This window comes from Talpa europaea (assembly GCF_964194135.1).
Source record: "Talpa europaea genome assembly, chromosome: X".
NCBI lineage: Eukaryota > Metazoa > Chordata > Mammalia > Eulipotyphla > Talpidae > Talpa > Talpa europaea.
In genome coordinates, this window is record NC_140081.1 from 36,346,801 (window position 1) to 36,360,294 (window position 13,494).

At 39.1% G+C, this 13,494-nt stretch overlaps 1 protein-coding gene across 1 annotated transcript in view; it reads right to left on the reverse strand.

The window, feature by feature from the left end:
- Positions 1-13,494, reverse strand: part of WNK3 (WNK lysine deficient protein kinase 3) — a gene marked incomplete at both ends in the record, with an annotated part of 180,415 nt that overhangs the window by 45,653 nt on the left and 121,268 nt on the right. Inside the window, 2 exons of the mRNA XM_084258456.1 lie at positions 9,463-9,579; positions 11,159-11,306. Of these exons, the coding sequence (XP_084114582.1) occupies positions 9,463-9,579; positions 11,159-11,306 (265 nt within the window). The remainder of the gene's footprint in view (positions 1-9,462; positions 9,580-11,158; positions 11,307-13,494) is intronic.

The following is a 13,494-nucleotide window of genomic DNA, read 5'->3' on the forward strand; positions in this document are numbered from 1 at the left end:
AATAAATAAATATTTTTTAAAAATGGCCCAAAAAACTTTAATTAGGACTAAATATTCATGAGAAATATGCAAGAGATTGCTCATAAAATACTGTTAAACAAGAGAACTATCAGAATGATGGACTTATATATATATATTTTATTTTTTTATTACCCATACAATTGCAACCCCCTTATTTTGACAGCAATCCCTCCCCTCCCTGACCCCCATTCCCCATAGACTGTCTCTGGTTCATAGTTTTTTGTTGATTTTGATTTTCACTTTCTTATACTTATTCTTTTTCCAGGTCCCATATATAAGTTTTCTAGACTCCTGCTATGAGTGAGACCATCCGGTATTTTTCTTTTCCTTTCTGGCTTATTTCGCTGAGCATGATCCCTTCCAGCACCATCCATGTTGCTGCAAATTGCATGTGTTTATCTTTTTTGAATGCTGAGTAATATTCCATGGTGTATATGTACCCCATCTTCTTGATCCAGTCCACTATTTTTGGGCATTTGGGTTGTTTCCAAAGCTTAGATATAGTAAACAGTGATGCTATAAACATAGGGGTGCAGGTACTCCTCGGAATTGATGTTTCTGTGTCCTTTGGGTAAATACCTAGGAGTGGAATTGCTGGATCATATGGAAGCTCTATGTTTAGTAGGTCCAGAAATCTCCACACAGCTCTCCATAGTGGTTGGACCAGTTTGCACTCCCACCAATAGTGCAGAAGAGTTCCTTTTTCTCCACACCCTCGCCAACATTTGTTGTTGCTAGTTTTTTTAATATGTGCCATTCTCAATGGTGTAAGATGGAATCTCATGGTAGTTTTGATTTGCATTTCCCTGATTACAAGTGATGTTGAACATTTCTTCATATGCCTGTTGGCCATTTGCATTTCCTCCTCAGAGAAGTTTCTTTTTAGTTCTGCCCATTTTTTGACTGGATTATTTTCCTTGTTTTTGTTGAGTCTCATCAGTTCTTTCTAGATTTTTGTGATCAGTCCTTTATCATTTGTGTTATGTGCAAAAACGTTCTCCAGTTGGTGGGGTTTCTCTTTGTTTTGGTTATTGTCTCTTTTGCTGTGCAGAAGCTCTTTAATTTGATGTAGTCCCAGCTGTTGATCTTTGCCTTCACTATCACTGCTTTGGATGATGTGTCTGTAAAGATGTCTTTGATGTACACATCATGTAGTGTTTTGCCTATATTTCCCTCTATCTAATTTATGGTTTCAGGTCTTATGTCTAGTTCTTTCATCCATTTTGAGTGGGTTTTTGTGTATGGTGTGAGGTAGTAGTCAAGCTTCATTATTTTGCATGTAGCGACCCAGTTTTCCCAGCACCATTTATTGAACAAACTTTCCTTGCTCCAATGCATATTTTTTCCTCCTTTGTCAAAGATTAGTTGAGCATAAATCTGTGGGTTTATTTCTGGATTTTCTATTCGATTCCATTCGTCTGTGTGTCTGTTCTTGTTCCAGTACCATGCAGTTTTGATGATTATGGCTTTGTAGTATAGTTTGAAGTCTGGGATGGTAATGCCTCCATACCCTTCTTTTCCTTTCAGGAGAGCTTTGGCTATTTGGAACTTTTGGTGATTCCATATGAATTTCATCAATAATTGTTCTATTTCTTCAAAGAATGCCATTGAAATTTTGATTGGAATAGCATTGAATCTGTATATTGCTTTTGGTAGGATGGCCATTTTAATAATGTTTATTCTTCCCATCCATGAGCAGGGGATGTCTTTCCATTTCTTTGTGTCATTTTCTATTTCTTTTAACAGTGTTTTATACTTTTCTTTGTATAGGACCTTTACCTCTTTTGTTAGATTTATTCCCAAGTATTTGATTATTTTGTTTTGATAATAAGAGAGATTTTTTTTTTATTTCTACTCCTTCAGATTTATTGTTTGTGTATAGGAAGGCTACTGACTTTTGCATGTTGATTTTGTATCCTGCCACTTTACTGAACTGATTGATGAGTTGAATTAGTTTTTCTGTGGATTTTTGGGGGTTCTCTATGTATATTATCACATCATCTGCAAATAGTGATAGTTTGATTTCTTCTTTTCCTATTTAGATTCCTTTTATGTTTTTCTCTTGTCTTATTGCTCTGGCTAGTACTTCCAGTATTATATTGAATAGCAGTGGTGAGAGTGGACATCCTTGTCTTGTTGCAGATCTTTTTTTTTTTTATAATAAATTTTATTGTTATATTCCCCATAAAATTGCAGCCCCCCCATTCTGACCCCAATCCCTCCCCTCCCGCCCCCGCCCCCCTAAAAGTGTTTCTGGTTCATAGTTTTTTGTTGATTTTGATTTTCACTTTCTTATAGTTATTCATTTTCCTGGTCCCTTATTTAAGTTTTCTAGATTCCTGCTATGAGTGAGACCATCCGGTATTTTTCTTTTTCTTTTTGGCTTATTTCGCTGAGCATGATCCCTTCCAGCGCCATCCATGTTGCTGCAAATTGCATGTGTTTATCTTTTTTGAATGCTGAGTAATATTCCATGGTGCATATGTACCACATCTTCTTGATCCAGTCATCTATTTTTGGGCATTTGGGTTGTTTCCAAAGCTTAGCTATTGTAAACAGTGCTGCTATAAACATAGGGGTGCAGGTGTTCTTTGGAATTGATGTTTCTGTGTCCTTTGGGTAAATACCTAGGAGTGGAATTGCTGGATCATATGGAAGCTCTATGTTACTAGGTGCAGAAATCTGCACACAGCTTTCCACAGTGGTTGAACCAGTTTGCACTCCCACCAACAGTGCAGAAGAGTTCCTTTTTCTCCACACCCTTGCCAGCATTTGTTGTTGCTAGTTTTTTTAATATGTGCCATTCTCACTGGTGTAAGATGGTATCTCATGGTAGTTTTGATTTGCATTTCCCTGATGGCAAGTGATGTTGAACATTTTTTCATATGCCTGTTGGCCATTTGCATTTCCTCTTCAGAGAAGTTTCTTTTTAGCTCTTCTGCCCATTTTTTGACTGGATTCTTTTCTTGGTTGTTGTTGAGTCTCATCAGCTCTTTGCAGATTTTTGTGATCAGTCCTTTATCATTAGTGTTGGGTGCAAAAATGTTCTCCCAGTTGGTGTGGTTTCTCTTTGTTTTTGTTATTGTCTCTTTTGCTGTGCAGAAGCTCTTTAATTTGATGTAGTCCCAGCTGTTTATCTTTGCCTTCACTATCACTGCTTTGGGTGATGTGTCTGTAAAGATGTCTTTGATGTGCAAATCACGTAGTGTTTCGCCTATATTTCCTTCTATATATTTTATGGTTTCAGGTCTTATGTCTAGTTCTTTAATCCATTTTGAGTTGATTTTTGTGTATGGTGTGAGGTAGTGGTCAAGCTTCATTCTTTTGCATGTAGCGACACAGTTTTCCCAGCACCATTTATTGAACAAACTTTCTTTGCTCCAGTGCATATTCTTTGCTCCTTTGTCAAAGATTAGTTGACCATAAATTTGTGGGTTTATTTCTGGATTTTCTATTCGATTCCATTGGTCTGTATGTCTGTTCTTGTTCCAATACCATGCAGTTTTGATGATTATGGCTTTGTAGTATAGTTTGAAGTCTGGGAGTGTAATGCCTCCATTCCCTTCTTTTCCTTTCAGGAGAGCTTTGGCTATTCGGGGTTTTTTGTGATTCCATATGAATTTCATCAATTTCTATTTCTTTGAAGAATGATATTGAAATTTTGATTGGAATAGCATTGAATCTGTATATTGCTTTTGCAAGGATGGCCATTTTAATAATGTTTATTCTTCCAATCCACGAGCAGGGGATGTCTCTCCATTTCTTTGTGTCTTCTTCTATTTCTTTTAACAGTGTTTTATAGTTTTCTTTGTATAGGTCCTTTACCTCTTTTGTTAGATTTATTCCCAAATATTTGATTTTTTTTTGTTTCAATAACAAAAGGGATGGTTTTTTTGATTTCTTCTTCTTCAGATTTATTGTTTGTGTATAGGAAGGCTACTGACTTTTGCGTGTTGATTTTGTATCCTGCCACTTTACTGAACTGATTGATGAGTTGAATTAGCTTTTCTGTGGAGTTTTTGGGGTTCTCTATGTATAATATCATATCGTCTGCAAATAGTGATAGTTTGACTTCTTCTTTTCCTATTTGGATTCCTTGGATGTCTTTCTCTTGTCTTATTGCCCTGGCTAGGACTTCCAGTATTATATTGAAAAGCAGTGGTGAGAGTGGACATCCTTGTCTTGTTCCAGATCTTAATGGAATTGCTTTCAGCTTTTCACCATTGAGAATGATACTGGCTGTTGGCTTGTCATAGATGGCCTTTATGATGTTGAGGTATGTTCCTTGTATCCCAAGAATTTCAAGGGCTTTTATCATGAATGGGTGTTGCACTTTGTCGAAAGCTTTCTCAGCATCTATTGATATTATCATATGGTTTTTATATTTCTTTTTGTTGATGTGTTGGATAACGTTGATTGATTTTTGGATGTTAAACCATCCTTGTGCCTCTGGAATGAATCCTACTTGGTCGTGGTGAATTATCTTATGGATACATTGTTGGATTCTGATGGCTAAAATTTTATTGAGGATTTTTGCATCAGTGTTCATTAGGGAGATTGGCCTGTAGTTTTCCTTTTTTGTGTTGTCCTTGTTCAGTTTTGGTATTAGTGTAATGTTGGCTTCATAGAACGTGTTTGGTATTGTCCCTTCCTTCTCAATTTTTTGGAAGAGTTTGTGAAGGATAGGCACTAATTCGTCTCTGAATGTTTGGTAGAATTCATTTGTAAATCCATCAGGTCCTGGGCTTTTGTTTTGGGGGAGGTTTTTGATTACCATTTCAATTTCGCTAATTGTAATTGGTCTGTTTAGGTGTTCTATTTCTTCTTTATCTAGCTTTGGGTGATTGTAGAGTTGTAGGAATTTGTCCATCTCCTCTAGATTGTTAAACTTGTTTCCATATAACTGTTCATAGTAGTTACTGATTATTCTTTTGATTTCTGCTGTGTCCGTTGTGATTTCTCCTCTTTCATTTATGATCCTGTTTATTTGTGCTTTCTCCCTTTTTTCCTTTGTGAGCCTGGCTAGGGGTTTGTCTATTTTATTGATTTTTTCAAAGAACCAGCTCTTGGTTTCATTGATCTTTTGGATTGTTTTTTTAGTTTCAATTTCATTTATTTCTGCTTTGGTTTTTATTATTTCTTTTCTTCTACTGGTTTTGGGGTTTTTTGTTGTTCTTTTTCTAGATCTTTGAGCTTCGAGATTAGGTTGTTTCTTTGAGTTCTTTCTTGTTTCTTGATGTGAGCTTCTATTGCTATATATTTTCCTCTTATTACTGCTTTTTCTGCATCCCATACATTTAGGATATTGGTGTCTTCCTTGTCGTTCAATTCAAAAAATTTTTTAATTTCTTCTTTGATCTCCTCATTAGTCCAGTGGTCTTCCAGTAGTGTGGTTTTTAATCTCCATGAGGTAGGAAAGTTCCTTGCCTTCTTTTTATGGTTTATTTCTAGTTTGATGCCTTCATGGTCAGAAAAGATGGTTGATATGATTTCAATCTTGGTGTATCTGTTGATGTTTGTCTTGTGCCCCAGTATGTGATCGATCCTGGAGAATGATCCGTGTGCGCTTGAGAAAAATGTGTACTCCGTTTTTTTGTGGTTTAGTGTTCTATAGATGTCTGTTAAGCCCTAATGCTCTAGGTCCTTATTTAGAGTTTTGGTTTCTTTACTTATTTTTTGTCTTGTTGATCTATCCATTGTTGATAGTGGTGTGTTGAAGTCTCCCACTACGTATGTGTTTTCTCTGATGTCTGTTTTCAGAGAGGACAACAGTTGTCTGATATATTTTGGTGCTCCTTCGTTTGGTGAGTATATGTTAATGAGTGTTATTTCTTCTTGAAGTATTGTCCCCTGGATCATAATGTAGTGACCATTGGGGTCTCTTTTTATCTTTTTGAGTTTGAAATCTGTTTTATCTGATATAAGTATAGCTGTTCCTGCTTTCTTTTTTGGTCCATTTGCTTGTAGGATTGTTTTCCATCCTTTAACTTTGAGCCTATTTTTATCTTTTGTAGCTAAATGTGTTTCCTGGAGACAGCAAAAGGTTGGGTTTTGTTTCTTAATCCAGGCTGCAACTCTGTGTCTTTTTATTGAAGAGTTTAGTCCATTTACATTTAGAGTTAATATTGATATGTTAACATCTGTATTTGCCATTGTGTTTGTCTTTCCTTTGATTTTATTTATTTATTCTTTTAATAACTTTTTTCTTTTTTGGCCTTCTTTCATTGTTATTCGTCCCTCTGAGGTTCTGGCTTTAGGACTCCTTGTAGTATTTTTTGGAGTGGGGGTTTAGTTGCAATGAAATTCCGGAGTTTCTGTTTGTCTGGGAAGGTCCTTATTCTTTCTTCAAAGAGGAAGGAGAGCTTTGCGGGATAGAGTATTCTTGGTTGGCATCTGTTTTCTTGGAGTCTGTTGACTATGTCCCTCCACTCTCTCCTTGCCCGTAGTGTTTCTTCAGAGAAGTCTGATGTCAGCCTGATTGGCTTTCCTTTGAATGTTATCTGTTTCTTCCCTCTTGCCAGCTTCATTATTTTTTCCTTGTCCTGGATTCTAGGGAGCTTTACTATTATGTGTCTTGCTGTATTTTTTCTTTCGTCGTGGAAGTTTGGTGTTCTTCTTGCTTCTTGTATATCAATTTTCAGCTCCTTCTTCACATTTGGGAAGTTCTCTTCAATTATCTCTTTGAATATTTTCTCTGTTCCTACTTCTCTCTCCTCTCCTTCTGGTATTCCTATAACTCTTATATTTCCTTTCCTCATGGAGTCAGATAGTTCCCGAAGTCTTTCTTCATTCTTTTTCCTTCGTACTTCTCTTTCCTTTTCTGTTTTGGTTCTTTTTATTTCTGTGTCTTCAAGAGCACTTATTCGTTCTTCCATTTCATCAATTCTGCTTTCATTGCTTTTCCCAGAATTCTTTAGTTCTTCCACTAATTCTTTGATCTCCTGCATTTCTTTTACTTCCCTCTTTAGGGACTCAATTTCATTCTTCTGATCGTTGATTATTTTTCCCTTATCATTGTTTTCCTTTATGACTTCTGTCAGTTTTTTAATCACGGCAATTTTAAATTCTCTCTCTGGAAGGCTCAGAAGTTCTTCCAAGTTACTGTCGTTGCAATCTGGGGGCTGGTTTTCTTTTTGTGGTGTGCTTTTTCTCTGGAGAGTTGCTAGGCTGCGTGTGGTTCTTCTACTCCCTACTGTCTGTTTTCTAATTTGCCGTATGCGTTGGGACACTGTGTTGTTGGGACTGGCCGGCATCTTGGGTGAGCTTCTCTGCTCCCCTCTGGTTCCTCCAGGAGTCATCTGTCAGTTTCAAGCAGTCTTTATTGGAGAAAGTTCCCTGTCCTAAAATGTCCCCTGTGCGCCTGGTCTGCCCCGGCGGTAGGTTCCTGCTCCCCCTCTGGGCTTGGACTGCAGGCCAGAGGGGGTCTGTCGTGGGTGAACTTCCCCCGCTCACCTCTGGCTCCTGAGGAAGCCTTCTGCAGGTAGTCTTTACTGAAGAAATGTCCCTGTTCTAAAATGGTGATGTGGGACACACTCCCTGCGCGTCCGGTGTCAGGCACACTCTTCTGCGTGCCTGGTCTGCCCTGGCTGTGGGTGCTCGCTCTCCCTGTGGGCTCAGACTACTTGTTCGGAAGGGGCCGGGTGTGGGCTAACTCCCCAGCTGGCCACTAGCTCCTTCAGGAGCCTGTGCTGGCTTCAAGTCGCTAGGTGGCGCCAGAGGTCTCTCGTAGAGCCCTTGGGGAGCTGATTTTCCACCCCCTGGGACAGGGAGCAGAGCGGGGATGGTAGGGTACACCTCAACGGCTTTGTGGTGCTGTGTCTGCCTTGTGCCCCACCGTTGTGGGGAACCCACGCCCCTAATTTCGTGCCCCGGGTCTCAGTTCCAAAGCCCTCAGTTCTAGGACGCGGGCTGTAGCCCAGTTCAGTGGCGCGGGAATGGCGCCTTTTGCACAGCTCCCGTGCCTGGGCGCCTGGTTCCTGCTTACTCAGGGAGGGACCTTCACCTCAGTGAGGACCTCTGCGCGTCTCCCCGCAAGCCTAGGTCGTCTCCCAAGCCTAGGTCGCAGGCGCGGGGACCTGGGCAGCCGCTATCCCGGTCTGCACTTGCTTTTCAAGCGCGCCGAGCGTGCCCTTTTCCGCGCAAGCTTACCGGCAGCCCGGGCTGTGTGCGCCTCTCCCGCTCAGAAGTACTTCCAAGTTACTGCCGTTGCAATCAGTTGGGTGGTTTTCTTTTTGTGGTGCGCTTTTTTCCTGAGGAGTTGCTGGTTTGCATGTGGTTTTTCTACTCCCTAATTCCTGTTTTCTAATTAGCCGTATGCATTGGGACACTGCGTTGCTTGTACTGGCTGGCATCTTGGGCGAACTTCCTAGTTCACCTCTGGCTCCTCCATGAGTCTTCCGCTGGTTTCAAGCAGTCTTTACTGAAGAAAGGTCTCTGTTCTAAAATGGTGATGTGGGGATGAGCTCCCCTATACGCCTGGTCTGCCCTGGGGATGGGTGATCTCTCCCTTCTGGTCTGGGACTGCAGGCCAGAAGGGGCCTGGCGTGGGTGAACTTCCCAGCTCACCTCTGGCTCCTCCGGGAGCCTTCTGCAGGTTTCAAGCAGTCTTTACTGAAGAAAGGTCACTGTTCTAAAATGCCAATGCAGAGATGCGCTCCTCTGCGCGCCCGGTCTGCCCAGGTGGTGTGTGCCCGCTGCCCTCTGGGCTTGGACTGCAGGCCAGAATGGGCCTTTCGTGGGCAAACTTCCCAGCTCACCTCTGGCTCCTCCGGGAGCCTTTTGCCAGTTTCAAGAGTCTTACTGAAAAAAGGTCCCCGTTCTCAGAATGATTGACTTTTAAAATGTTTACGTTTGCTTGACCAATCTAAACAAAACTGATTGAAAAAAAACAAAGCATTATATTCTTTTCCTGCCACCCTAATCCACCCTCATCTAAAAAAGAGGGGAAATACTGAAGTCTCACAACTCAGAGAATGTATGAAAACTAAATGAAATGATGAACATTACTTGAACACCTATACATAAGATTTTATATCAGTTAACTGGCAGATTAAAATTGTCTGGGGAATTTTATAACGTTTAGATCTCACTGCCAAAGTTTGATTTAATAAAAGATCAGCTTCAACAGAATTGGTTTTTCTAAGTTCTTCAGATGAGCTTAAGATGCAGCCACAGATAAGAGCCACTGACCTACACCATCTCTTAGAACCTTTCATATTTTACAGATAATTATAATGAAACCAGAAGTGGTATAGTGACTAATCTTTGATCATAACCAATTTAAGATCTACAAATTTTAAAAACTAGCAGTACCCTAACAAAAAGATGGCTCTGAATAAATGGGGAAGAAAGCAGGCAGAGGGGGAAAAAAGATACAGAAAACACTGAAGGAAAAATAATTAGGTTCTATATTGGGTAAGTACAAGTAATAATTGTACTTACCATATAGTCTGCAATATCCTCTGGAGCATCACCATCGACATCAAACTTGAAGGTGACCATCTTGTTGTTGTGTGTTTCCAGTTGACATTCCACCATGTTGTCTCCAGAGGTTGACACCTGGGCACAGACATTTTACAAGTGTAAGTGTCAGTCTTTGCCTTCTTTTTGTAAATGTGATGCAAATGTGAGTATCCAGATAGTTCCCATAAAATATGGGGAAAAAATGTTTTAAATTGTTCAGAATCTTAAGAGATTCTTTTTTTTCCCTTGATGAAATGCTGTCTAAATAATCATTATATGACAAATCTAGGGCTCTAATTATTCAGCAAAAAATAGGTCATAGAGATAAGATTCTATGGGAAAGAAAATGAAACACAACTTTTACAAAAAGGCAAAAAAATTATAACGTTATAATAGTCACTACAGCTACCTGCAATGCAAAGATTGAAATTCTATCATTCCTTTCCAAAATTCTCCTAATCCCACAAACTGACTTAAACAAAAGAAAATGTACTGCTAATGGAAATAGAAATTTATCCAACCTTTCTGAACAGCAATCTAGAAATATTTGAAACATGTATTCAAACTCTTTTATCCATTAATTCTATTTCTCAGAATATATCATAAGGAAATAATCAGGGATATATACAAAGATTTGTGTTCAAGCGTGATTACTACAGATAAAGAGAGATGGATAAAGACAAAAAGACAGAAAATTTTTAAAAAGACACACTGAAACAACCTGTAAAAACAAAAATGCAAGGAATAAATTATTTCATCTCTATGTAAGTGACCTGCTAATGTAGCCATTTAAAATATCATAAGTGAAAAATTACTTAATGACACAGGAAAATATACATGATATACAAGGTTTTTCAAAAGCAGAATAAAAAAATTATAGATAGACATGAAAGTAGTTATATACCATATTGGTTAGATATGGGCTTTAAAGGTGATGTAGGTTCATATCTATTACTTGCTACTTGAATGACTTTAGACAAACTACCTCTCTTAACTTCAGTATCCTCATTTACAAAGATAAGTCCATTACATTCTATCACATATGATTATTGAAGGATTAAATGATAAAATGAGTGCATAACATTTGGGTTATATATTACAATATAATTTAATAAATTTTTGTTACTAGTAGTAGTACTATTAGAATCTTAATGCTACTATAAACACTTATAGAAAAAAGAGATGAAAACAAACTAAAACATAACAGGAGCTATTGCTGAGAGGTAGTTACAAATGATTTTTATTTTCTTCCTTATACTCTCCTATATTTCCTTAGTTATTAGTTAATATAAAATACTCTTATCAGAAATCTTTTAAATGATGGAAAAGTTAATTGAGAGTCTCACAAAACTCTATACTGCCCCTCCCTATCCCACCACACCTAATCAGACACTCTTATTTTCCTTAAAAGATTTATTTCACTTACGCATACAAGAACTGGGGTGTAGGCCAGAGGTGCAAGGGATGAGAGAATTCACCAGAGACAGAGTGGGGAGCAGAACAGGTGGATCTACTAAAATACACTGATGAAGGGAGAAGCCAAGAGAGGAGAGTGGTGAGCCAGGGATCGAACTCATGCTGCAGTGGCTGGCAATAGTACTGAGACTTAATCCCTTGCCCCACCAGGGAGGCCCCCAATCAGACACTCCTAACCAAACCATATTTATACACTGACCTGAAGGACAGTAAGCTGGAATTTAGTCCCCTTTTCCGGGCGAGGACAGGAAGCTCTTCTCTGTTTGTTCCGATCTTGCTTGCCATTTCCACTTGTATTATCAGCAATATTGGTGTTTTCTTTCACAGTTGACACATCATGATTCAAACTAGTAGTTAGAAAAACAAAAGCAACTCCTATTCACTTTCACAGAGCAGAGGTTATTCTGTGATTCTTAAAGACTAACATTTAACCTAAGTGAGATTTAACACTGGAAATTCTTTTTTAAAAAGGATTTATTTATTTATGCATACAAGAGCTGGGGTACAGGTCAAAGATGAGGAGGGTGAGACAGAGTGGGTAACAGAACAGGCAGAATGAAATACACTATTGAGGGGAGCATTGGGCAAGACAGGAGAGATCTGCCTCGCCATGTGGGTTTCTCCCTGGCTGGCCGGCGATCGAACTCGGGGATCGAACTCATGCTGCAGAGGTTGTGGATTGCTTCATAGCGCAGTGCTTAACCCCTTGTGCCACCAGGGAGGCCCAACATCTGAAATTATTTTATGGCTATAATCATTCCTGATAGTAAAATTCTAAAAAAAGAACTCTTCACTACAAAATAAAAAAAAAAATGATCTTAAGGAAAATAAGTAGAATACTATTAAAAAGTTAAGACTGCATAATTCTGTTAATATAGTATGGTATTCAAAATAAGTCTCAATAAAGCTGTTTTTAAAAGTTATAAAAAATGGAGATAGAGATTTTTTATTTGATAAACAACTTACAATAGTGGGAGTGAAAGAAAAACACTGTCAGTGGTGAACTTCTGTGAAATCTTTTATTGGGGGATGTTCTTGATCAATTTTATCTTGCTTGTTTTGGGGTTTCTTATTAGTATGTTCAAATAAAATGTCTAGAAAACTATTCTCATTCAAAACATACCTGTTTATATAAGTGACTCAATAAGGGATAGATAGACAAGGTGTGAGACAGGAACAGTGTAGAAAAGGTGTAACAATAAGTGAAAACAGCTCAATATGATTAATTATAACCAGTTATATCTTAATAGGTTCAAATCAATATGATTATGAAAGGGCAGATTAACTCTCAGTTTATCTGTGTCATAGCCATTTTTTTGCTTTTTATTTAATAAATACAAAAATTCCAATCCATATATTTGAAATTTAAATGAGAAGATCTATAAACACAACACATATGTTTTACATTATTTTTAAAAAGATTTATATTTATACAAGAGCTGGGGTATAGGCCAGATGTGCAGAAGTGTGAGAGGATTCACCAGAGACAGAGTGGGGAACAGAACAGGCAGACTGACTAAACACATTGCTGAGGAGAGCAACAGGCACAAAAGGAGAGGTCTGGGGCGCCATGTGGGATTCTCCGCCAGCCGGCCGGGATCGAACCTGCATTGCTGAGGCTTCAGACAGCTTCACAGCACGGCATTCAACCCGCTGCGCCACCAGGGAAGCCCTGTTTTAAATTATTTTTTAGAGACCGCAGGTGCAGGGAAGTGCACTCCAGACTCGCCATTTTAGAACACAGAGCTCTGCTTCCAAAACCCACCAAGATAGTGTGGAACTGGGAAAGGGCTGTCCCCACAGCCAGAGGTGAGCTGAAAAGCCCTCACAAGCCAGACCCTGCCTGGCAGAGTTGAAGCCCAGAGAGGGATCCAGCCACCACCTGGGCAAACTGCGGGCGCAGAGAAGTGCCCTCTTGATTCGCCATTTTAGAACAGGGATCTGTACATCCGGAGCCCACTTAAGACTGTGTGGAAGTGGGAAAGGGCTATCAACACAGACAGAGGTGAGCTGGAGGCCCCCACAATCCAGGTGCTGCCTGGCAGAGAGTCAGAGACCAGAGGGGGATCAGCCACCCCCAGGGCAGTCTGCGGGACCTCAAGATCCACCACTGGAATTAAACAATAAATATAGAAATACAACCATGGAAAAGACACACAAATGGCAAATACAGATGCTAACATATCAATATTAACTCTAAATGTAAACAGAATAAACTCTTCAATAAAAAGACACAGAATCGCAGGCTGGATTAAGAAACAAAACCCAAACTTTTGCTGTCTCCAGGAAACTCATTTAACTACAAAAGGTAAAAACAGACTGAAAGTAAAAGGATGGAAAACAATCCCATAAGCACATGGACCAGCAAAGAAGGCAGGAACAGCTATACTTACATCAGATAAAATAGATTTCAAACAAATAGAGCCCAAACAGTCACTACATTATGATCAAGGGGACAATACATCAAGAAGAAATAACACTCATTAACACATATTCACCAAATGAAGGAGCACCAAAATATATCAGACAATGATT